At 41.5% G+C, this 24,669-nt stretch overlaps 1 protein-coding gene across 39 annotated transcripts in view; it reads left to right on the top strand.

The window, feature by feature from the left end:
• The window catches only part of CELF2 (CUGBP Elav-like family member 2), a 789,997-nt gene that overhangs the window by 470,122 nt on the left and 295,206 nt on the right, over positions 1–24,669 (top strand). For 5 of the 39 annotated variants that reach the window (XM_070601450.1, XM_070601449.1, XM_008526433.2 and 2 more), the window contains exon 1: positions 7,834–7,999. The exons of 22 other annotated variants lie outside the window; for them this stretch is intronic. In XM_070601450.1, coding sequence (XP_070457551.1) covers positions 7,947–7,999 — 53 coding nt within the window. In that variant the 5' untranslated portion in view covers positions 7,834–7,946. Of the gene's footprint in view, positions 1–7,833; positions 8,000–8,158; positions 8,474–19,828; positions 20,503–24,669 lie in introns of those variants that run through there. 12 more of the 39 variants (XM_070601443.1, XM_070601475.1, XM_070601445.1 and 9 more) reach the window with 6 other exon arrangements.

The raw sequence follows: 24,669 nt of genomic DNA, 5'->3' as shown, positions 1-24,669 counted from the left end.
ATCATTTGCCAAATTCTTCATGTTAGAAACATCAGAATTACCTTCAACTCTTGTTTTCTCGATTCTACCCATTCAGTTGTCCATATAACGATTCCAGGCCTAAAATATCTTTTGACTCTCATCCTCTCTCTAAATAGCTACTGCCTGGACCAGGTGGAACAGTGAAAAGAGCTAAGCCTGACTCCCATCTGGGCCACTTACCGCATGTGTCAGCTCCGGCCTTTCTTCGTCTCCCAGACCCGCAATGTCCTCATTTGTGTGATGTGGATGATAATATCAATTTACTGGATTGTTCTGATAATTGAGTGATTTAATCTTATCCGGAGCATCTCTAATAAGCCCGACAAATAGACAGTGGCCCACAAACAGAAGAACATCCCATGGGGGCCACATCACGTGTTACCTGTGCCGTGGCTTCCCCACTGTCTCCCTGACTCTAGACTTTCTCTCTTCTCGGTTCATGCTCCATACTGAAACCACAATTATCTTTCCAGAGCCAGAGCTGTATAAAAATCTTTCATGGCTTCCTTTTGCCAGGTTTTAGTAGGGAATGCAATGTCCTTCCTCCCTCAGCTCCAGGCTACTTTCTGCCTTATCTCTTTGGCCTCTAGGAACTTTCCTTTGAAGATCATGACTTAGTCATTTTCTTAGAACATTCCTCACATACACCATAACAATATTAATACAGTCACATCACTTAACTATGGGGATGCATTCTGAGAAGTGCACCATTAGGCAATTTTATCATTGTGCGAACATCATAGAGTGTGCTTACTCAAACCCAGATGGTATAGCCTACTACCCACCTACAGTAATAGTACTAATCTTATGGGACCACCGTCATATATGCAGCCTGTCATTGTCCAAAACGTCATGATGCAGCACATGGCTGTATATATAATAGGAATAGAGAAGTGAAAGTACTATTTAAGGTCTAGCCCTGCAATGCAAAACAAAATCAAATTAATACCCTTTTAAAAGTGAAGATAGATCTCATTGGGAACTGACTTCAGGAAATGTGTGTGGCATTCAATGGCATTCAATCTAGACCATCGTGGGTTTTAAGAGCAGGCAGAGGATAGAACTAATAAGAGAAGACCTTGCTGTAGCTCCCTGGGGGTCCAAGCGAGGTGAGAGGGAAGTAGGGCAGGACGTCCCTGGGAGAAAGGGTGGGACTTACCGACATACAGGAAGAGTTAAATACATGAAATAGGTCTACCGAAAATGAACGAAGCGAAAGTTAGACTGACTTCTAATTCTTGTTCCTTGCCCATAAGGACACTTGCTGTTTCTAAGACAACACGAACATCACCCTCCAACTCCCATTGCCGCTACTTCTGAAAGTTTTGTCCACTCATCTCATCTTCCACGCCAAGTCCTACCTGCCTACAGTTTACCAACTCCCAAACTTCAGTATCTGTGGAAAGTAAGGAGGGAAATTTATCATTTATTGTTTTATTTTCTTTGCATCGATATAAATGGTGCTTTAAAGTTCAACAAAATTATTCAAACAACAAGCTTATCACTCCATCTGAACAAATCTATAAAGTCCTTAACATGAGGAACAAGGCCTTCCTGCTCTTTCTTTCCCTCTCGGGTTCAAGGCGAATGACGGCTCATAGGTGAGTGTGGTGAGTATTTCACAAACTGTGTTATAGAGCTGTAAGCCACGGAGATTAGGTCCCTTACCAGGAAGAATGCTTCACGGAGAAATCCAGTCATTGAACAAGTGTTCATTAAGTATCTACCATATGCCGCATGTTGTTCTAAAGTGGTGATAAAATGGAGTCAGTTCCTGCTTTCATGCAACTCAGGTTCAGAAACAGATAATAAGTAAATAAGTGGATCATTTCATTTTAGAGAGTGATATATAAAGAGATGTAACATTTGAAGCACCTGCATATTCCATAAGAGCTGTGACTGTGTTGTGGTAGCTTAAAAACCATCTTTTCTAAACCATCTGGGTTTCTCTTTCATCACTGTCATATAATCACATGAATCCCCATCTTGATCTCACCTCCCCATGAGGGAGGCTAGTCGGCTGCACCCATGGCCTTCATTACTGTTGTGCTGTCTACTTCTGAGGATCCCCTAGGATCGAAACCACTAAGAAAGGGGGGTCCCAAAGTGCACCAAACTCTACATGTCCATTGAGGACTCGTGGATAATAGTCAAGCTACAGGATTCTCTGTCATGGCAGTCGGAGCAGGCAGAAAGGTGGCTGCGTGCGCATGTGTCTGTCTTAAAAATAGCAGTAATGCACTTGGCCCATTTTCCATGCAAATGTTAATGCCTAACTTAGGCATATTCACCTGTGACCTTCTCAAGATTTCCCCTCTGCTGAAGAGTGGCCCTTGGCAAAGCATTAGGCCAGAAAATGACCATTCAAGTGTGAAGGTTATTTGCTAAGTCATAAGAGTTCACAAACCAAAGTTAGTTATTTTATCAACTGGGCCATTTATAGTAGTCTGTTTTCATGGGAAATCCTTTACTTTCTTTGTCTTCAATGGGCCTTTCTCTGCCTACACAGAATTAGCTCTCTAAAGCCAGTCCTTGGTGTCTGCTTTCATCGCCCTTTCCTTAATCGCAAGCTGTCATTACTACTCTTTATAATAACACCTCTTAAATTTATCTAGTGCCTATTTTCAAGTGGCTTCTTGGAGCTCTAAGCACCGTATGGTTTATTATTTCCACCTACTTATTGGTAAACATGACGCTTTATAATTTTAAGGGGCTTTACAATTGTTCTTGCTAATTACTCACCCCCACGCCCCACTCATCCTAGTAAACATCTCCATTTTGAAAACAAGTAAATAATTCTACCATTTATAGAAGGAGTGTCCATTTGGAACTCGGGGCCTTTGGGTTTGTCATCGGGATGGCCGTTCCTGCTTCTAAAGCCTGACTTGGAGGTAATTTTTGAGTGCTCAAGGGGAAGGAACTCATGTTACATAGATGCTCAGATTACCATCACACCCTTTCTTTACTAACGCTGCTGAGGTTTCACTTTAAACCAACTGTCAGTTTTATGTTTCAGGTAGTGATTTGTGATACCTGTGTCCTTTTGGCTTGGAGGGTTTTTTTCCCCTCAAGGCAGGAGGGAGCATTGAGTCTGAACAGGATTGCTCCGTATTCCCATTGGTTCTGGCTCCTGTCTGTTGCAATGCTCTCGGCTTGCCGCCGTGTGTAGACTTTAGTGCTTTGCCTCCATTCTGCCCGTAGAGACCCCAATATATTAATATATATATTAAATGTATAAGACAAAGGTCAATGAGTTACTTATTTTATGAGGCTGACAAAGCTGGTCAGAGGAACTTTGTGTCTTCTGCTCCATACCAGCTCTGGATGGAAATTCATCCACTCACACACGGACTTATCAACTTTACTGAGTACCAAGTGTACATCAGGCACTGAGTGTGCTGGAAATCCGTTTCTTGTAGACTTTGGTCATTGCTTCATATTTATTTCATGAATTCTCTGTGTATTCTCTCCCAATTTTATAACAATGCGATACGTTTCCTAGTTAGATCCGGCACTTCTTGGCATCTGCTGTGCTCTGAATGTTTGCATCCTCCCAAAATTCATATGTTGAAATCTAAAGCCTGATGGCATGATATTAGGAGGTGGGGTCCTGGGGACGTGATTCGGTCATGAGGGTGGAGCTTCATACATGGGATTGGTGTTCTTATAAAAGAAACCCCACAGAGATCCCTCACTCCTTCCGCCATGTGAGGACACAATAAGAACTATACTGCCAGCTGTGAACCAGGAAGAGGGCCCTCACCAGAACAGGACCATGCCAGCACTTGATCTCGGACTTCCAGCCTCCAGAACCGTGAGGAATAAACGCCTGTTGTTAATAAGCTACCGGTCTGTGGTGTTTTGTTATAGCAGCCCGAATAGACTAAGACGGAATCTGAAACTAGCAACTGAATAGATTTCACGTCCTTGGTGCCTGCACATTCCAAGACTGTTCTTTCAGGATGGGGAGCTGAGGGGCAGGCTAGGTTTTTATAGTGTCCTATCCTTCATCAAAGAAGGAATCGGTGCTGCCAGGCCCTACAGCTCTAGCACACTTCATATTGCACACTTCCATCAAAATGGTGCTTATTATTTGTGCGCTATAAATGTCAAAATGCAAAGACAAGGCATAGAAGGCAGAAAGAAGTTGGAGTCATTAATGTTGCGTTTAAAAATTTAGCTTTTGTGGGCCAGCCCAGTGGCGCAGTGCTCTCTGCTTCAGCGGCCCGGGGTTGGTCAGTTCGGATCCTGGGCGTGAATCTACACACCACTCATCAAGCCATGCTGTGGTGGCATCCCACATAGAAGAACTAGAAGGACTTACAACTAGGATATACAACCATGCACTGGGGCTTTGGGGAGAAAAAAAGAGGAAGATTGGCAACAGATGTTCTCTCAGGGCCAGTCTTCCTCACCAAAAAAAGCACTTAAAAAGAACCTTTAAAAATTTAGCTTTTTATTCTAAAAATTACCTATAACATAAAGAAATGAACTTATAATTTACCTTTTAAAAAATTTTTAGGGAGCTCAAATCTAGAAACGTTGAGGAATCTGGCTGATTCTCAGCTCACCCCCATACTCCAACATTACAGTACTTTCCCAGTATTTTCACCCACCAAGTTTGCATTATTAGCTACAGTTAAAAAGCATCTTTTTGGATACAGAAGGCTTTGAAATAAACTAAGTTTTTGTTGTTGTTCTTTGCTAACTACTACCATAATCCTTTTGAAAAACTTTCCCTTACAAACCAAATTTAGTAATAATCAGGAGTGTGAAAAATTAACTCCTACTGTAGAGGACCTCAAAAAAGAAAATTCAGCCCCAAAAGGGCTTAGTCTGTCTAGTTTCAACTCCATATTCATTTGAAATAAAGTTTTGAAAGGAATTAAGTACTAGTAGTCAAAACATAAATCAATTTTGCATTAATTTACTCTCTATCCTCTAAGGTTATTACTATCAAATTAGAAAAGTGTAAACTTGGTTAGACTAGACACTGCTTAGGAGCCACACCTTGCCTGAGTGTGTCTGTGGACCCCTGGGCATGGGAGGAGCCCTGGATCGCACTGCGGTACAGTGGAAAGAATGCGAGCCCAGGGCTTGGTAGACTGGATTCCCAAGCTCGGTCATTATTGCACGTTCTCTGGGCAAGTTGCTCAATCTTTCTTGAACTTTTTCAGCTGAGAGGGTAATGGTAGCAGGTCTGCCCACCCCACAGTGTTGTTGTGGGGATCCAATGAGCTGCTGAAATGTGAAAAGATCCTGAAATTTAAAACGCAACAACCTGTAAGGAATTCTCAGTGTTGGCAGCTGCGCCAACGGAATGCCTGAATTAGAATAAAAAGTGGTTTTTTTTCCCCACTTTTTGTTAAGGAAACTACAGAAAGGAACTTTGAAAAGAAAACGGTCTTCTCCCCAAGGTTCCAATAGTTAAAAATAAATGCAGTCCTTTCTTTAACAAAGATTTATGAAGTACCAGCTAAGGGAGAGTTATTCTATTGGGTGGATTAAGAAGTACAAAGAGTAACCCAATGTGGTTTTGGAGTCAAAGTCTTACTCTACAATATGTAGACGTTAGAAATCACATACCTTCTTTCAGTTCACTCATCTTTATAACCCCGAGTTCAGCGCATGCAACTGGCAGATGTCAAACCCTCAATCTGTCATCTTAGTGGAGTCTGGACAAGTACTACACTCTTACCTCAATAGCTTTCTCATTATTTAGGTCCCTAGACTAAAAAGGAAATGGAGAGAATATAAAATATTTAATGGTTTGATTCAATTCCAGCTCTTACTACTATGGATCCATAATTCATTTCACTATAGGAACAGCTTCATATACTGCAGCATTGACTTCCAAAGCTAAGAATCTATTTATGGATAAGCAAATGCGTTATTGTTATATGCTAGCATTTGCCTCACAGTTTCGCCCCTATTAGAAATTGTATGGGAAGTTTTAAGAAAATGGCTTTGTGTGCTTTTTTTCCTTTCTCTAATAGATAAAACTGTGGCCAATGTCAGTCCACTCATCCCACGTGTTATGAATATTTGCACTGACAGAACACACTGACAGAACAGTTTCATTCCAAGCTCTCCAGGTGCTTTAAAACAAATTAGCGTTTGTCACCTCCATTTAACTGCTGGTGCAAAAAGAGCCACAGAGAGGTTAAGTGACTTCTGCCTCAGCACTCACTATAAGTCACTAGGGAGATGGCCTAGTGACTCTTTATCTCTTTCTCTCCCTCCAAGGTCTCTCGAGTTCCAAGCACATTTACATGATGTTTATCTTCCTTCAAAAGAACATCTTAGATTTTATATAATATCTTTCCCTGGCAAGATAATTCATTTTTATATGTTCACTCTTTAACTTTCATATGCTATAATGAAGGAAGGAAATGTAAAAATATGGTTGTTTTAAGGACAAGGCTCTCATTTCGTGATTTGACCCTTGTCAAGTTCTCCATCGTGTCTTCTTATGGCTATCCAGAAGTATGGATGGTGACCACTATCAGTCACCATTGCTTATGATCCTCAGTCCAATGGATAGACTAAGCAAGACTATGCAGCAGAGATTAAAGACCCTTCATGACACTCCCGAACATCTCCATCGACCTAGCTATGGGCCAGGACCAAGTTCAGAGGTCAGAGGTCTAGCAAGGTCTTGGAGGGTATTCCCACATAGGAGGGAAACAGAGCATGCCATTATTTTCCCCACCCCACTATTATTCCCACAAATGTTTTATAACCTTGGTTATCACCAAGGTGCATGGTGGTGCTGGTGGAGGACAGGTGAAGTCCTCTGAGCCTGGGAGCGAGGAAACCAGTACTCAGTGATTCAGATCTGTTTTGGGCTGTGTTCTGCGTTGTTCCATCCAAGCTGAGAGCATTCTTGGCTTCCTGTCAGGACACACCTCCTGGAGTGGTGCCTTAGTTTGCACTTTTGGATGACTGACTCTTCTGTCCATAGCATCTCGTCTTTTCTGTGTGTGTTTAACTTGCTGTTTTACTTGGCTAATCTGCATGGCATTCTTCTAGTTCCAATAAACAGAAGCACAATGTGCACTTCCCTGGTTAACTGTATATGCTAGGCCCAGTGTGTATAAGAAAGTAGGGAAGCAGATTTTTCTTATTTTGGAAAAGAGCATCTAATTGATCTTTTGAGGATGATGCTCCGGGGTTAAGTAGGACCTCAATCTGATTGAACAATCTTTGCACCGCCCACCTCCTTTGGAGGCTTCAGGTGGATCATGCTCTGATCTCCCAAGAACTCTGGTGCGCACAGAGTTAAAACAGTTCCAAGTGCCCCCACGTCTGTCCTCTGCGTCCATGACCCAGTGTGGGGCTAAGGGTCTTGACCTTGTCACTCTTCCTGAGGACAAGCGGAGAGGAACAGATGAATCCAGCTGTGAATTCACTGTCCCAGAAAAGAGAAGTAAAAATCCTTTTTAGCACACTGACCTGTCCAAATCTTCTTAGTCCTCTGCAATGCATGCTGAGTTGCTAGCAAAAAGAAAATGGGAAATTGGTTTGGCTCGTAAATGTAGGAGCAAAAGGTAAATGAGTGACTTATTTTTCTTTCCAATTTTTTCAGGTGGTAATTAGGAGAGCTCACACCAGCCAGGCTTGAGTGAATGCAAACAAGAGCCCCATAGGCAGCACGGTGTATTAATGTAAAAATATGCCTAGACAACGTAACTTGTCAAAGAGGATTATTTCTACTTAGTGAATCTGCAGGAGCCCCTTGGCTCCAACATTCAGAATTTGACTAGAGAAGAGAGTGGGGCAAGAGAGAGAGGGAGAGAGGGAGGGAGGGAGGGAGGGAGGGAGAGAGAGAGAGAGCGTTAGTGAACAGCTACCGTGGCCGCGATGTTTGAGTGTACTTCTGAACTGGCTTTTGTTGAGACTATCAGTGTATCAGTGTAGAAAGCATGCGCTGTCCCAAATCCGCTGTTACTATGAGAAATGAGGAGCTGCTTTTAAGGTATGTTGTTGTGTCCTTTGTTTTTAATGTATGTTTTTCTAGTTTCTAGAGCTGGCTGAGGCAATAATCATGCTCCGAATCAAGGAGCTTCCTTATCTTAGAAGGAAAAAAAAAAAAGGATCAAGAGAGAGAGGGAAACGAAATCGAGACCAAGAGATTGAGAGAAAGCAAGCCAGCCAGAGAAAGGAAAAGGACTGCTGTGTGCGAGTTATATGTGCACTAGTTGCCTTTTGAAGGCATATCATGTATTTGCTCGCTGCTATTTGTGAGTGGCCAGCGGATTGTTTTAAAGGCTCCGAATCTGGCTCTTGGTTTGTCTTTTCCTGTGCAATGTCTAAGCCTCTTTCATTATTATGCACTCTGCATGGAATAATCATGGAAAAAGGAGCTAAGGAGACTCCATGTTAGACTTGCAGCCCAAATACCGCTCTAATCTGGACTTAGCCTACCTAAATAGTCCTTCTGGGTTACCAGGTTTGAATCACTTTATCCTGTTTGCCAAAATGTGTACCTGTTTAAAGACCTCTGTTCATGCATGGCGTCCTGGGTCCCTGTGTCTTGAAAGGAAATATTTGTTTCCTGCATCTGTGTTAGGGTTCTCTCGTATACCAGGAATGAGCCACCACTGACCTTTTGGGAAGCAGAGAAAGAATTATGATAGAATTGGCATCCTGCTTTGAAAAATGTAGTCTTTTGTTTATTTGCTAGCAGACATTGTAGCACTGAATACATCTTTGGGTCTGACAATGGGACCGGTTGAACAATGGAGCTGTCAAACTAGCTTAATGCATGTCTAGGGTTTTTTTTTTCTTTCTCAACACCTTTTTATCTGCTATAATCTTGTTTGTATAGACTATACAGAATGAAGAGCTTTTAGAACTGCTTGTTTGTGGTTTTATGCTTTTAAAAAATTTAATATCTACCGTTTAGAGAGTTTTTTGCATTTTGCAGCAATCTTGGGTGGGTAAAGTTAGAGATTTATTGCTTGCCTCTCTGTTAACTACAGAAAGAAACTTATTGATTGAGGCTTCTTGTAATACCATTATCATTCTGGCAAATACCTTGTTATCAGACATGCCTCTACAGAATTTAATGCTGGGGGATTTAAAATTTACCTGTTTGGTGGACTTACAGAACGTAGCATGAAAGAGAAGAGGAACATTTCTAATGCTTAAGGAAATTATAATTTCTAGTCTTTACCTCCTCTTTTGGCATCTAGTTAAACTAGAAATTCAAGGACAAGTGAGAACTTTTGCCCTTATAATTTTGGTCACAAACTATTATTATATAGGCTATTAAGTTGTTAAGCTAAAGGTCTCTATGGAATATATTGATTTTTGATATATGGTTATGTGCTCATAAAATGCATTTGCAGGGCAAACATTTCCACATCTTCAAAAATCTTTCCTTTTACAACATAAGCATTGGTTTCTAAGGTGAAAATAGTAAGACTTCAAAATGAGAAAATGGAAAAGTCTATTTCAAACTTCTCAAATATTGAAACCATTTTTCTTCTCATGCTAGATATAAAAGAACTGGTCCTAGAATATTAAATGGTAATTGATTTACATGAAAATCATCGTACTAAGGTTGGTTTCCTTAAAGAATATATCTTATCTCACATTTTGGTGTTTTCTTAATTAGCTATGTTCAAGCAATATATTGAAAAATATTAGTAAATTTATAAAGAAAGATTAAAGACCTAATTTTAAAAACAGAAGGGAAATCATTTTAAAGGGCAAATTTTTTTTAAAAAAATATCTAGTTACAAATATTTCCCCTTGGATTATATTGTATTTCAAATTAGTGATGTTACCAGTAAATGAGGACAAGATTTATTCCTTATGAAAACACAGTTATGAAACATTAACTCTTTTTTAGAGTTTGGACAGGCAATTCTATTTTTTAGACTTAAGTTGAAATGGTGTGAAATATTTAATTCCGAATTATTACAATTAATGTTACAGGCTAAATAGCCTTCACAAGGATAGATTTTCTATTTACAATATATTCAGAGCCTGGGTGGACCTAAAGCATGTCTGCAATATAATAATATTTTTAAAGTTATCCATTGTGAATAGAGTGGATTTAAAATGCATCCTTATTATGTTCTCTTACTTCCAATGGGATCTGAACTGCTCATTCCATCGGATGCCAGTAATTGCTTTTAGGATGAGCTCATAAAAGGTAATTGGGGAAGCTTTATATCCAAAGCTGGCCCACTGTTACCAGCACACCTAGATTCTGCTTTCGTGGGAAACGTTTATTCCAAAACAAAGGTGGCAAAGCAATTTTTTTTGTGACTTGGGAGAAAAGTAGTTTACTGTGCTCCCTGGCTACTTGTCAGTAGCACACTGAAACGAATAACTTGGAAGTCTCCATCTTGAATTTTCAACTAAATTATAATTATCTACCTGTCATCCATTCACTTCAATTCATAGTTAGTTCCAAGAACAAGGGAAATCCCTTCTCAATTTGCTTCTCCTGGCCTGAGATCGATGACCAGCTTTCAGAATTCGGAGACCCCCATTCCAGTATCCAACATACAGATATCTTTTCCTCTAGCCTGTTGGGGAAGGTGTGAGGTTGCCCCAAGTTGGCAAACTTGTCTACGTCTATTTCCACAATAGTAACAAGATACGTAATCTGTATCCTGCCGTCAGCCTCTGTAGGTGAGGATCCCCCTCAATAGGGACCTAAACAAATGTCAAGGGAAATTTTAATTCTAAGCCCAGATTTGCAGAAAAGGAATAGCAAGAGATTCAAAGTGGGAAAATGGCTTCTTTCAGTAGAATAACGACTGCACCCTAGTCTCGCCACACGCGAGCTTGGGGAATATTCACGTGGATGTGTTCAGCAGACCCCAGGCTGAGATCTGTAACCTCAATGCATTAATATTCTTTTATTTGTTCAAATGAAACCTCCCGGTTTTTCTCTATTTAAACGTGCGTGTATACAGCTGCAAAATATCCCTTTGGGGCGGAAAAACAAAGAAGAGCATTGGATTAATATCCATATCTAGAACTTTACAGCAAGTGCACATTGTGCTTGAATACCTTGGAAGTCATTCAAAGAATGAATCAATACTAATTATTGTAATCAGGGGGGTTAATTAGGTGAAAACATGGCTGATGGAAAGTTCATTGCTCACAGCCCTGGAAACACCTAGGTTGATGAAAAGAGAGGAAAAATGCAAAAGGAAAAGTCTTATGTGGGAATGATTGCTCTGTATTTAAGGGGTCAGAATTTGTAGATGAAAAACACACCTGGATTTGGTGTAATCGCAGTAGGGAAGAAATTAGAAATATCCAGCTTAGTTTCTTGTACAGAGATTTCTGTAAGAGTTGTTAGCAGAAAGCAGTGTGTTTAGGGCCATCTCCTGCAGCCCCCAAGCATTTATCTGCACCTCTTCAAACAGGAAAAAGTACAGCCCATTCAGTTGCAATAATGCCTTGGATCATCTTTATTAGCCTTCACTGAATTTCTTCCTACATTTTGGTGATTCCTGGGGGATTTCTTAAGGGGGAAGCAGGTTTCTTCTCTCATAAAACTATTGATTGCTTCTCTAATGGTTATTGGCTTCGGGAGTTTTTCTGAACTCACACTGACTTTTATTCCATAGGAAAGACAAGGCAGTGGTTCGGAGAGGATTAAAATTTGTGGCATTATATTCAACTGACATTGGGAAGAAGGTGTCAGAGGCAGGAAAGTGTCTGTGAGGGTTCAATGTTGTAGCACATTAAGAATTGAAGTGAAGTGTCCTAGAGCCGCAGCACCCTCCGATCACATGGTCACAATCTACAGAGATTGGACTGAGATGAAGCTAGATATATGTGTAAGACAGGGTGTGTGTGCGTGCACACACGCCCATGTGTGCAGACGTGTTTGAGCTGCCACTCAACTCAGAAACGTGCTGGTTAACCCTGATTTGGGATGAGGTACACTTGTTCCCAAACACAGCCTTCTGCTTCATGTGATGTCCTGAGGGATTATCATGTACAGGTATGTCTGTCTTTTCCATAGCTTTCTTCCAACCGTGTAACTGATCCGAGCACATTTTCTTGTATGTCAAGAGCATCATAGTTAATGGGAAATGGCATCTGTGGAGAAACAACGACACCAGCCCAGAGTGACATGTATTACCAGGGCAGCCCAAGCTGCCAGCTCAGCCCATTCCAAGTTGACCCGCCCATGACTGGCTGCTTAGGATTGTGGTGAATCACTGGAATTTATGAAGCAGGACTTGCCAGCATGCCCTCAGAGAAGAATAGAAACTAGAATTTTCCTGTAAAATCATTCAGTTCAACAAAGTTGGTGGTCATGGTCAAGAAGAGCCTGAGGTTTCAAGTTATAATGCTCATACACCTATAATATTCGTGGATTTTTAAATCCTCATCTTGAGAAAGGTTGCAGCTTACAGTTGGTAGACACTCTGTGTTGAAACTTACAGGTGGCATCGCTGGCTTCCTGCTGGTGTGTGAAGCGACCAGAATGAACACAGTCGTGCTTTATGCAGAAATGGATCAGAGGCTTCTCACCCCTCCTATAAAACTGTCCATCTCGGTAATAAAGGGGCAGGAGGCCCTGCAATGCCTTTATCATGCTTTGTCTTTTGAACATCTTGGTCAGGGACCCCAGCTCTTTTGGGTTCTGGGAGATGGCTTATCTGTTCATTCAGAGACGATTTCGGAAGCATCTCTGTAAGCGAAAACTCACTGAGCTGGAGGTGGGTGACGTGAGTTCCTGGTGGCAGCAGTTAGGATTCATTGTGACCTTCTCTTTGGAAACTGAGCTGATAAAAAGGGATGGAGACCTCACGCCAAGCCACAGGATGCTCAGTGTCTGCTCTCCAAACACCACAACTTTCCTCTGCCCTCCAGGTTAGGCTACTACCTTAGAAGTGGAATTAGCAGTGAAAATTTAATGCTGCAAGAACAATAGGATTAGGACTGGCTTTCTCTTTTCCTTCCCAACTGCCAGTTCCAGGTTTAAACAAAGACTGGGGGGATGTGCGAGTGTTATGATTGGAAGTAAGAAATAAACCTAAAATTTATGGACAATCTCTTGCATGCCTGGCACCACAGCAGGTAGTTTCTTTTATGATGTATAATGTAATCCTCACAGATATCCAAGAATTAGTGGTAGTTATGTTATTCCCATTTTAAAGATGAAAAACTGAGACCGAGAGAGGTAAGTAATAGGCCTGTGGGCACACAGCTCGTAGTGGAAGGGATTCCAACTCAGGACTCCTCCAAACTCCTTCCCTGCCCAACTGGAAAGTATAATATTGAATATTTGACGCTTTAAAGCCATATCTTCTTCTGGAACTGCATGTGCTCCATGGACTCTGATCTGTACATGCCTCGTGGTTTTGCCACTGAGGAAGCCGTACTGTAGGAAAGAAAACAATCACAGCAGTTGTGGCTTCTGAGTTCTATCAACTCCCCTCTATATCCTCACTTTTTCACTTTATAGTTTATGGGGTCTTTGAATTGAAGCATCTTGTGCCTCACTTTTCTCAAGCTTTAATCTGTATAGTGGGAACAGATGTTGGAGGGAAAAAGAATTTGAAAGCGTTCAGAAATTGTGACTTTTTTTCTGGATAAGGGGCCAAAATATGTCCTCCTGCAATTGTAACCCATGTAGCAACAAACATATATTGCGCTGGATATAAGAGATGGTCTCAGCCGTCAAGAAGCTCACAACAGTTAGGAAACAGAGGTAGAACAGTGGGCAAGAAGGTATCAGGTGGTGTAATGCAAAGGAAGGGAAGTTGAACTGGGCCTTGAAGGATGGATGAGTAGGAGAATAGGGAAGTTGTCCCCAGATTTATCTTTGTTATTAAAACAAAGCAAAACAAAATCCTTAGCTTCATCCCCTTTCTTCCTCAGATCCCAAGTCATTCACATCTCTCCTCATCTCTAACCTTGCCATATTCTAACAAAATAGGGCAAATGTAGCTATTAGCTCCAGGGAGTGGGGACAGACTTAGTGATTGGGTGACATAAAGATTTACACTCAACAGCAGAGATAAGACAACATACAACACATTCCACTTAGCTTGGGTAGATGGCCATACTACTTTTCCATGAAGATTTTGGGTAGTTCTTTTAAGAAAAAGAAATGGTTTTTTTTTTTTTTTTTTTTTTTTACCTAATGGACTTCATAGGAATTAGCATCAAAAGCAAATTTAAGTAAAAACTCGTTTGGGATTTTCAAAAACTTCCATCATAAGCTAAAAATAGCTAGAGATTTGAACCATATTATAGGGAAAAAATAAATTTCCTGTGCTCAAAACCTTAATGTATTTTCAACCTCCATGTCACTTTAATAGCTTGGTTATATAATTGCTGTAGTAATAATTAGGTTAACCCATTGTTCTTCTTATCTGAGGATCACGGTCGATTTTGATTTTTCAGCCATTCATCCCTAAGAGGAAATGATTGCCACGCGTATGACAAAGGTCTAGCTGATGAATCAGAAAATTAAATAACGTGTTCCCAGTATCAATCAACTCTTGGACAGAATCAAATGCAGACTCCAACAGGTTTGGTTCTTAAAACTTGTCATTTTCACTAGTTCGAGACTAGCAATTGGCTTAGAGTCTGGTCTGCACGCCCCATATCAGATGACTTCCCATCCTCATAATCAAAAGCTCTCTGATGGGGATCCGTCATCATTGTGGGTTGAGTTGATTCATGTGTTCTGTTTTACAGAAACCCAAGATTTGCTCTCTTAATCTTCACTCTTCTTCAAGATGTATTTGTTCAGAGAAGGGAGAGACGTTCAGACAAATGGGGCTGTCACGCCTTGAGAGATTCCCTCTTAAGTTGAGATTTTGATTCTTGCCAAGATCTGTCTCAGACAACCCCACCCTAAGGCTTAAAACTTCCATTGCTTTTGCTTCACCCCCACCTGTTGCTGCTTTCTCTCTGGACCCAACATTACGCTTACTACTAAGTCCACCCAGCTGTTATTGCTCAGCTGTTGGATTTCATCAAGCAGTAGTTTCTCCTTTTTTGATTTATCGACACGTGACAGTAAGATGAGAACTTTTGGCCAATTGGGGAAAACATTTTCTGAGGTTGGCAGTGTTGAAGGGCAGATTGCCAGGGAACTAAAAACCTCATTCTGAGAGGTATAAATTTTGTTCCTGCCGCCAGGCTGGCACCAGATAAGGGTAGCTGGTATAGTCTAACAAATCTCAGCATCTTCAAGAGGCCCCTGGAACGTTCCTTCGGAGGTCTTCTCTGAGCCACTTCGTGTGCAAATCATCATGCTAGACAGGCAAGCTTTCTCATCTCCCCACCCTCTCTCCATTCTTCTCCTCCCCTATTTTCATATCTTATTTACTCACTTCCTGGGACACAGTCTTACATCCTCCCCCTCCCACCCCCTGGTCATGTCTAGAAAGGAATCCCACGGCTCCCTCCAGAGACAGCTGTTCCTAGTTCGGAAATCAGCCTTGGTCAAGGCAAGGCAAGCGTGATTTCTCTCGCAGAGAAGCAACCCACGACAGCTCTCTTCACTTTTGTAGTCACCTGCCTCCTCAGACATGCAGCTGTAGAGAAAAGCTTCTGGCATTGTCTGGCTTCCATTTGAGAAAGAAAAGGGGATAAAGGAGAAAGAAACAGTAAAGCTGGGGCGGGGGGCGGGGGAGTGGTATTATGGAAAAAGGTGGAAACTGGAAAGGCAAGCTAGAGAGGGAAGTGATGAGCTGGCTGAGCTCTGGGTCTCACAGATCTGCAGTATTAACATTTCATCCCCTTGGAATGGAAGTTTCTGAAAACTCTAGAGGGGCTCCTCATTTCCGAGTGCGAAGGTATGTATACAAAGAACCATCTTCAGCTCGAGGGCCTCTTCAGAAGGAAGATAAATTCACCATTGTGTATTTTTGCTCTATTAAAAACAGATTCAGAAAAACACAAGATTGCAAAAAGCCAGTAGCAGCTGTTCTCAAGGGACAGTGCCTACTTAAAATTCCCGTAAAAATGTAAAATAAGAGTTTAATAACTATTTCATCTTTGTTGGCATTTAATTTGACTTAAGTCATTTTAGGAATGTGATAAAGTCACCATTCCAGAAGCTTTTAAAATGGGAGGGTGGGGTGGGAAGAATAAGGTGATCATTTTAAACTTACGATTGTTGATATAAATATTTATTTTTTAAAGGAAACCGTTCAGGAGCTAAGAAAAGATATATTTACAATGTATCACTTAAGGATCTGTTTGGGGTTTTTTTTAAACACATAAAAAAACACCATTGTTTATTTTTGCAAGTTGCTAATGAAACTGGAGTGAGCCAAGAACAAACACATGGCCGAAAGTCAGATGCTCTCCCAGGTACTTAAAATTCATGTGGATTTCAAATTTATTGGCTGGAAATGATGGGAAATCCCCTTATAGGGCCTGTATTTCTTGCTCCAAATGGCTCTGAGCACACTGGGCTTTTTTTTTTTTTTTTGTGAACCGAAACAGCTATGGTAATAAAACTTGAATTTGAAAATGTGATAGAGGAAAGATGTTCTGGATTCTAGTTTGTAAGGATGAGCCAGAAATGAGGGCCATAAAAACCCTTTTGTGATGGTACCTTTTTGAGTAGAGGGAAAAGGACGGGTGCATCTATGTAGCTGCACAGCTGACAGTAGACTGCTTTTAAAGACATTGTGATGTGTGAAGTTATGTACGGGAATAATGAACAAAATGGAAATCTGTCAAAATATATAAGCTTGTCTGCAGGAGAGGAAAATTAACTGCTTGGTTATACACATTAATTACTATCCAGGCACCGGTCTCTTAGTTATGGATAAACTTTATGCAAAAATGTTGAAAGATCTATAACCAAGGGACAATATTCTGGTTCACTGATTGAGTAGGGGGGCTAGAAATAGGATTCTTCCAATTCAAGCAGTGAGTACTCTTTGGGCAAATGCATTTATTAGCACTCTGTTCTATTGAGAGGGTTTTTTTTAATGCCAGTGATAATTCAGTGCTCAGACAATGACCATTGGAGAAAACCCAGTTTGAGATGAGGCATGAGAGGGAAGCAGTTGCTGAAACAGCACTGTGCACCCGATTGCCTTGGAAGGCCTCGCAGAAAATGAGGTCATTCAGAAAGTTTCCCTTGAAGTGCTTCCAATTCTTGAATTGCCTTTTGTTTGGGAAATGAATAGCAAGTTGATTAAAAAAAAAAAGTAGACAATTAGGGAAGGTAGAGCGATGGGCCCAGGGAAGAGCTTAAAGTTTTTCTACAATGAAGCTAAAACGAGGAGGAAACTTCATGGTTCCCAACAGCCCCGTCCCTGGTGATGTCAGCACACAGGGGTGTCACCAACCAGGTCTCGTCCAGGAGAGGGGTCGGCTAATGGCCTCATCCTCTCTTACTGCTGTTGATAAGATCCTTGGCTCTGAGACAGCTTCATTGAACCCAAGTGTTCAACAGCGGCCCAGTGGAGCTGTCTGCCAAATAATTCCAACTGCCAAAACATGATACCTGATGGCTCATTACCGCATGAAAATTAAAAAAGGGGCCCCATTGAGTTGTTTTTAGATTTTTTTTCCCCCTTCTGCCAAAGCAGTGAAATGAAAAATTTAAGCTTTTCATCAGGTGGTATTTGGCTGGGTGTGTTTGTTTTGTTTTCGTTTTTAAGCTCAAGAGCTTTTGAATTTTGTATTTTTTAAAACGGCTATTGTGTTTGTGCTGCCATCGTGGAAACAAAACCCTGTAGGGAGTGTGTGTGTGCACGCGCGCGCGTATGTATTTTGTTTCTTTCTGGCACTTACATCAATGCCTATGCAATCACTATATTATTTATGTATTTGGCAGCCAAACTATTTAAACTCAGCTACACTCCATAAGCTTTCCTCGGTTCACGTCATTACTGTATCCCATGGAAGAGCGAGTTCTCTTTTCTATTCCTGGTTTTGCTTCTAACTTTAAATGGCAGAAGCAAATGTGCTTTGAAAACTCTGGTACACTGTAGTTGTTAAATAAAGCAATAACCTGTGCACTTGTAATTCTTTCTCTATGACCTACTTACATCCTACTTCACCCTCCTTATAGTCTGATTAAAAGCTGCTTTGAATCCACTATTCCCTCAAGGGATTTGAGGCGAGAATTGAACAAACTGCTGAGAAGGCTTAAGTTAGCAAGAGGGCTTCCCTACAGCTTCTCCCAACTAATTCGCATGCAATTAAAGAGAAAATAAATATTTCAGAAGTGCACATGTTAATGATGCTTTCTCTACCTTATAGAATGTAGATATATGTGGAGCTTTATTCTATAGCTGATCTGAAAATACTTTTCTTTTTGACGGATGCGGTTGTGTTTTGAGTCTATTCTGGAGGCTGGTCCTGTTTGTCCATATGTAAAAGAAATCTGCTATATTGTCAGCTCATTCTATACATTTGGGATTTGTGGAAATAATGTATGGAAAACCAAGAACTGTCAAAGTTTGTCTCATTTATCCAGCTTGGTACTTTATTAAGATTATTGAAAGAACCAACAGTTCTTATCATTTCAAAGGCAGCCTGCAGTAGGGAGTAAAACGCACTTTAGTATTCTTAGGGAAAGTTGGAGCATTTTGGTGGTAAAGAATTCATTTTATTGCGTCTGTTTCTCAATTCTTCATGAACCTTGACCTGGTTCCTCAGGCAGTATTTGAAAATGGAGGTTATCCTATCCCTCCATCTCACTATCTTGAAATTAGAACTATCTTGGTCAAAAGCTGGATGTATTGTTCAGTTGAAGAAGGAAATCAAGTCAACCAAGTATATATGGACTTAATTGAATACTTGAGGCCTGTTACTCCATATTGCTCACTGCATCAAGCCTGGATTTAAAATTGGGATATAAATATCTATTTTCCTGCATAATCTCTCAAGATGGTCAGTTCTCATTATCACACAAGAAATTGATGAGAAACGATAAAAACAATCTTTTCTCCATGTTATGGTGTCTGATACATTTCACTCTACATGATACAACTAATTCCACCTGATGAATTTAAATACACCTGACTCAGCTGTTTAACCCTGGCTACTGTGACTATATCCCCAGGTGTGATATGTCGTTATAAAACAGTGATGATACCAAAAGAGGCGAACTATAAACTTCCAGGATGCAATTTATGATGTTGCTTTACAATGTGAAATATGCCATTAAGAAGTTTACATATTTGTGACATTGTGAAAAATTCCGTTTTATTTAAATAACCAAACAACAAAAGAGTGAGAATGTCAATTACAATGTCACCATAGAAATACTTACCTTTCACTTGGGAAAATTAAACTCCCCGCTTCTATTCATTTGTGAAAGTTTTGCCATTTCTCTCAATTCTTATGAGTAAATCAGTCACAAATCTTTATTTTTATTTATTACTATTTTCAGTTCCTTATACTTCTTAATGTTTAAGATGATACTAAAGGAAATACAATTGTGCAGAGGTGAGCCCTCTTTCTCCTTAAAGCCCTGAGATAAGTCCCTAAATGTCACTTGGGCCAGTTATCTATTTACTTTGGCTAAGCCACGAATGCTATCTCAGTTATTGTTAGTTCACACACTAGCAAGCATGTCGCACGGAGGAGCATTTAAACAAACACTCGTGATGATTCTGTCTCTTGTGGTTTCGGTTTGAGAGTCGGGTTTTGATGGGGACGTGAATTCGGCTTTGGCAAAACAGCCGCACGAAACCCACAAGCGGCTTGTGGGTGGGGGGTTTGAGTGGAACAGGACGGAGGCAGCGCGGTGCACGAGTGAGTCTGCGTTTCGGATGCTTGGGGACCCTAGGAGACTCGGGCTATTTTTAAAGATGGTGAGCTCAGCGCCCCGCGCCGCCCGCCTCGGGCCGGTCCCTCCCTCCGGGGGCCGGGCCGGGCCGGGCGGGCCCGCAGGGGTTAAGCGGCGGCGCGGCGGGCGCGGAGCTCCGCCTCCGCTCGCCGCACCTGGCGCTCCCCAGCCCGTCGCCTCGGCACTGGATTTCGGAGGGGATTGGCGGAGAGCGGGCGGGGAGAGAATGTGACAAGTGCCGGCTCGGGCGGCCGCCGCGGGGAGGCCGCGCGCACCTGTCCCTGCCCGTCTCGCGCCGCCCGCGGCCGCTCGGACGCGCGCACCGCCGCCCCCCGCCGCCCGAGCGCAGAGCGCGCGCCGAGAACATGACTTCTGCCTTCAAGCTGGATTTCCTCCCGGACATGATGGTCGAGGGCCGCCTGCTAGTTCCCGACAGAATGTGAGTGCAGCCCCGGGGGGCCGTGTGGCCGCTGTCCCCGCGCACCCGGCCGAGGAGGGCGCGGCGCTCCTCCGCCCTGGATCGCGGGCGGCGGCTCCCGATCGGCCGCCTCCCTGGGCTTTCGGAGCCGGCGCTGGACGCGGGAGGAGGGACAGTGTCCTACCGTGCTGCGCCCAGCGGTGCGGGGACCGGGCGGGGACCGGCGAGCGGGGCGTGGGTTCGGGGCGAGAGCCGGAGAACGGGGATCGGGGTCCGGCGAGCGGGGCGCGGACACCGGGTGAGGACCGGCGAGCAGGATGCGGGGTCCCGGGGGTCTGGGCGTGAGGTCTGGCCAGCGGGGACCGGCGAGCGGGGCGCGGCGCCCCCGGGGTGGGGTGCGCGCGTGCACGCTCGTGTCATTTGAAATGCGGGGCTGATGGAGCTCTCGTGGCCCATTTAAAGATTCCTTCTTACCAAATTACCCGCTCATCTGACTTACCGTTTGTAAAGATTCCTTTCCTGTGGTAGGAGAAGTGGCAGGAGAGAAGAGGAGGAAAAAAGGGGGGGGGGGGGGTAATTATAAAGCATTAAAATAGCCAGGTGAACTCTATTCAGACATTAGAGGTAATTTTTACGTAATCACGGTGGTTTGTCTGATATGTAGTCTATAATTTAATAATTAATGTGATTCTGGTTGTTTTACGTGTCGTCAAACTAGAGAGTTTACTGGAAGAAGTAGAGAGCTGGAATTCCTGAAGAAAGGAAAGTATGCCGGATTTCTAGCTGGCTCGTTAGTCGTGATAGGAAAGTTTCTCTTATCCGCTCAGGCACTATCAAGTCAAAAGGATCAACCTGTCTTTCAGGCGTGTTGTGAAAAGAAAAACTGAAGAGAGAGAAAAAGAATTGCCAGAAGTGGGTCCGAAAGGTCTGAGTCTACCGTAGACAGGGAATATAGAAAATTCTCTCTTATCAGGCAAGAGAGTGAATGGTGAATCTAGGCTACAGTTAATCTAGTGGAAAAAGGACTGTTATCCTTGCTAAGAGTACGTATAAAACCTTTCCTATTCTACACGCTGTTAAGACTTAACACCCATATTCTTTCTGGCACCTTACTGTACCCTTCGCAATTTTCAGGCCATTCCAAGCTTTATGATCCATTTCCCTGGCAACTGATTTTCCCCTGCGATGCTAGATTCTTTGTCTAGTGTGTTAAATGTTATGAGTTGAGAGATTCTTGCAAAACTCTGCAGTGGCCAATTATTTGAGCCCCTAGGATCTAAAAGAAAATGGGGGATGGGGATGACAGAATCTCTTAAATGTGAATTGTCCTTCCTGTCGATATGAAGAATGTTAACTTGCTTGGTTGGCCACACGATCAGATTCATTGTCTCAGCAAAGATAATCAGATAGCAAATCAAAATATTGAATTTCCTTTTGGCAGTTTTCTCTGAGAAAGTAATCTTGATCAGTAACATTCCCATGATACTTGTTTTAAAAGGTTTCTGTCCTGTCCCCCTTAATATATATATATATATATGTATATCTGTATAGATATATAATTCATGTTTGCACATTAGCTATTGAAAGTTTTATGTGTTTTCACCTCTCTAGAGGAGTGTCGGGGCTGAGCCAAAGAATTGGCTTGATCATGATTTTGAATTTATGGTCACCTGCTACTTAGGTGACCATAATATATCTAGCTAATGAAGGCTCTATGAATTTGAAGTGTTAATGACCTCTGAAAGATGCTGTCTTTTGTCAGTTAAATTATGAATTATGAAAGTTTAATTTGTCCCTTTCATTTGATGGATGAATGTGGCTTGTTCGAACTATTTGCTCTGAACAGAGCTTTTGTGTTTTAGCCACTAAAGCTATACAAATCCTAATGTGACTTCTATCCCACTTCTCTTCCAGATGTTATTTCCAAATGATATCCTTTGGAATCAAACTCAAAATTGTTTTCTGTCTTTGTGAACTGTTGCTTAATTGATCTTTAAAAAAAAAAAAGAAAAATAGGGGCTTTGTAAATGATAATTTTATTGTTTCCAAGATAACTATTCTGTGTCTCGGTAGCCCTGAGAATACTGTAGCATCTTTTCCAAAACAGTTTGTAATTAACTTACTTTAGAAACTATCTTTGGGGAATAGAGGTGGTGGGAGGGCATATGACCAGTTGAAAATGCTTGAAACCCACCTAGCAGAATATCTTATCGCCATGTTCATACCGTTGGAAAGATAGCCGTGCAGATTTATTGTTTTCAGGACTGGGTGTCGTGTATGGTATATCGCCATTTGGACTAAATTGCAGTCGGCTGGTTATTGGTCTGTTCCTAAGGAAGTTAAATAAAGCATAGGGGCTTTTCCGGGGTTGATTTTCTAAAGCAGGAGAACTTATTCTCGATGGCGTTTTCCCACAGGAATGTGTTAGATAAGTTTGCAAGATGTAATATGTTTGAGTCCTCAAGGCAGACGAACAAATAGCTTTTGAGATGAATTATTACGCTTGATGGCCCCGCGAGCCATCCAGTGTTTAAAGAGCCCAGACCATTTAAGGCTCTATGGTGGTATAGGATCGTTAGGACATATGCTTCAAAGTCTTGGAGTTTTAAATGTTCAGTATCAAAACTGCAAATGGAAATGGACCTTTTAAATAATCTCAACCATTGAATCTTTGTTTTGCATGTGGTGCTATAAAATATCATTTGCAACAAAGTGTAATGAAAATAGGAAGTGATTTTTTAAAAATTCTCTTTTAAACTGGGACAGTTAGTTTTGGGTTGGGGATAGGGATGTGTTTCCTCCTTTGACCTTTTTACTGATCACGTAGAAAGGTTTTTAAACCTTTTTTTAGGGTTTTTAAATGTTTTTGAATTTTTAAACAAAAATCTAAGAAATAATGTCTTGGAAATGAGAAATTGCAGGTGGAAAAATCTATCAATGCGTCTTTAAAAGTATTAGTTCAGATTTGTGACATTAGAATAAGATATTGGGAAGAGGCTATCAATAAATTAAAGTGAAATTGTATTTTTTTTTCCACATTCGGGAGGTAACCTTTTTGAAAATGAGAAAAGTTATCGTGAGTGTAAATTCATCAACTTGGTGAATTACCATTTTGGTGATTAAATCCTATCAAGTTAGGAGAAGTGGAAAAATGTCTATTCATGGCTAATTGAACTGAAAGGTGGTTCTGGGGACTCATTGTTAAAGCTGAAAGGGCCTTTAGAGACCATCTCATTAGACCTCCTGGTTTTATAACTTAAGAAAATCTTTGAGGGACAAAGCGACCCCTTCAGGGAGGCCAAGTAATTACTGCTGCTTCCTTTTCCCTCTAAACTGGCAAAAATATGAGTCGTGAACTGAATGCCTGCTGTGTGCCAGGACACTTCATTTACACTGTCTCTGAGCTTCACAGTAGATCTGCATGGTGGGTCTTGTACCCATTTTACAGATGATGCTTAAAGAGATTACGTGCTTGCCCATGCCACATAGGCAGTAAATGGCAAAGCTGTGGTTGGCTTGTGTGTGTGTGTGTTATAAATGCCTGTTCACGTGTTGATGGGGAGAGAGAATGTGAGTTAACTATATGACAGATTTTTGTTAGAAAAACAAAATTATGACACGTGAGAATGATTGAGCACTATAGGAAATAAATACATGTCACCTGTTCAGGATTGTCTCTCATTTGATTCAAATGAGTAAATTTGAATCCACATTCATACCTTTATTCCATATGTTGATTAACGAGAATGTATTTCAATTAAAAATATTTTTTTGTTTAACAAGGGCCCCACAAGATGAAGGTCAAAAGCAGAGCAGTCCTTTTATTTTTTTTTCTTTCAGTTGGCGTTTAAAGTATATTTGGAAAATACCGTTACAAATAATACACTACAGCAATAACTGAGATGTATCACCTCATTCGGTGATGGTCATGAGAGGAAATGAAAATGAGGAAACTCTAAAAGAAGGGCTATGCATATGGTCCTTTAAGGAGAATTTTAAAAATACCCTTTCAGCTGGGATTTCTCAGCAGTACATATTTTGGTATCAGCTGCTTCCTGAAACCAAAAATTCATCCCACGCTGGCATTTTGGAGCGCTAGTGTTATCTTTGATCTGAGCTAGAGGTATTATTTTAATTGTTAAGTCTTGCTATTTAATTGTAATTTGCTGGATTGAGATGCCTTGCATCTGTTGATGAGATGCAGTGAACTGGAGGGAACAAGAACCTGGCAAGACAAGATAAAAAGGAGATAGGATTTTCAGATATAAACCTAGTAATTAAGATTTCATGAGATCATTTAGAGCGTTTTCCATCTCAGAGTCTTTTTCCCCCCAAGAGCCATAATAACAGTCTCTTTGGCCTCTGATAAAAGATTGCAGTCTCCTTCCCTTTTGCACGTAAATCCCCAAACTTTTCATTTCTCTTTGCCCCTTCCTTGTGGTTTTGCTTCTTACGAGTTAAACAC

Source organism: Equus przewalskii, chromosome 30 (assembly GCF_037783145.1).
Source record: "Equus przewalskii isolate Varuska chromosome 30, EquPr2, whole genome shotgun sequence".
NCBI classification, from domain to species: Eukaryota; Metazoa; Chordata; class Mammalia; order Perissodactyla; family Equidae; genus Equus; species Equus przewalskii.
The sequence above is the reverse complement of the archived record's forward strand: the minus strand, read 5'-3'. Positions and strand labels throughout refer to the sequence as shown.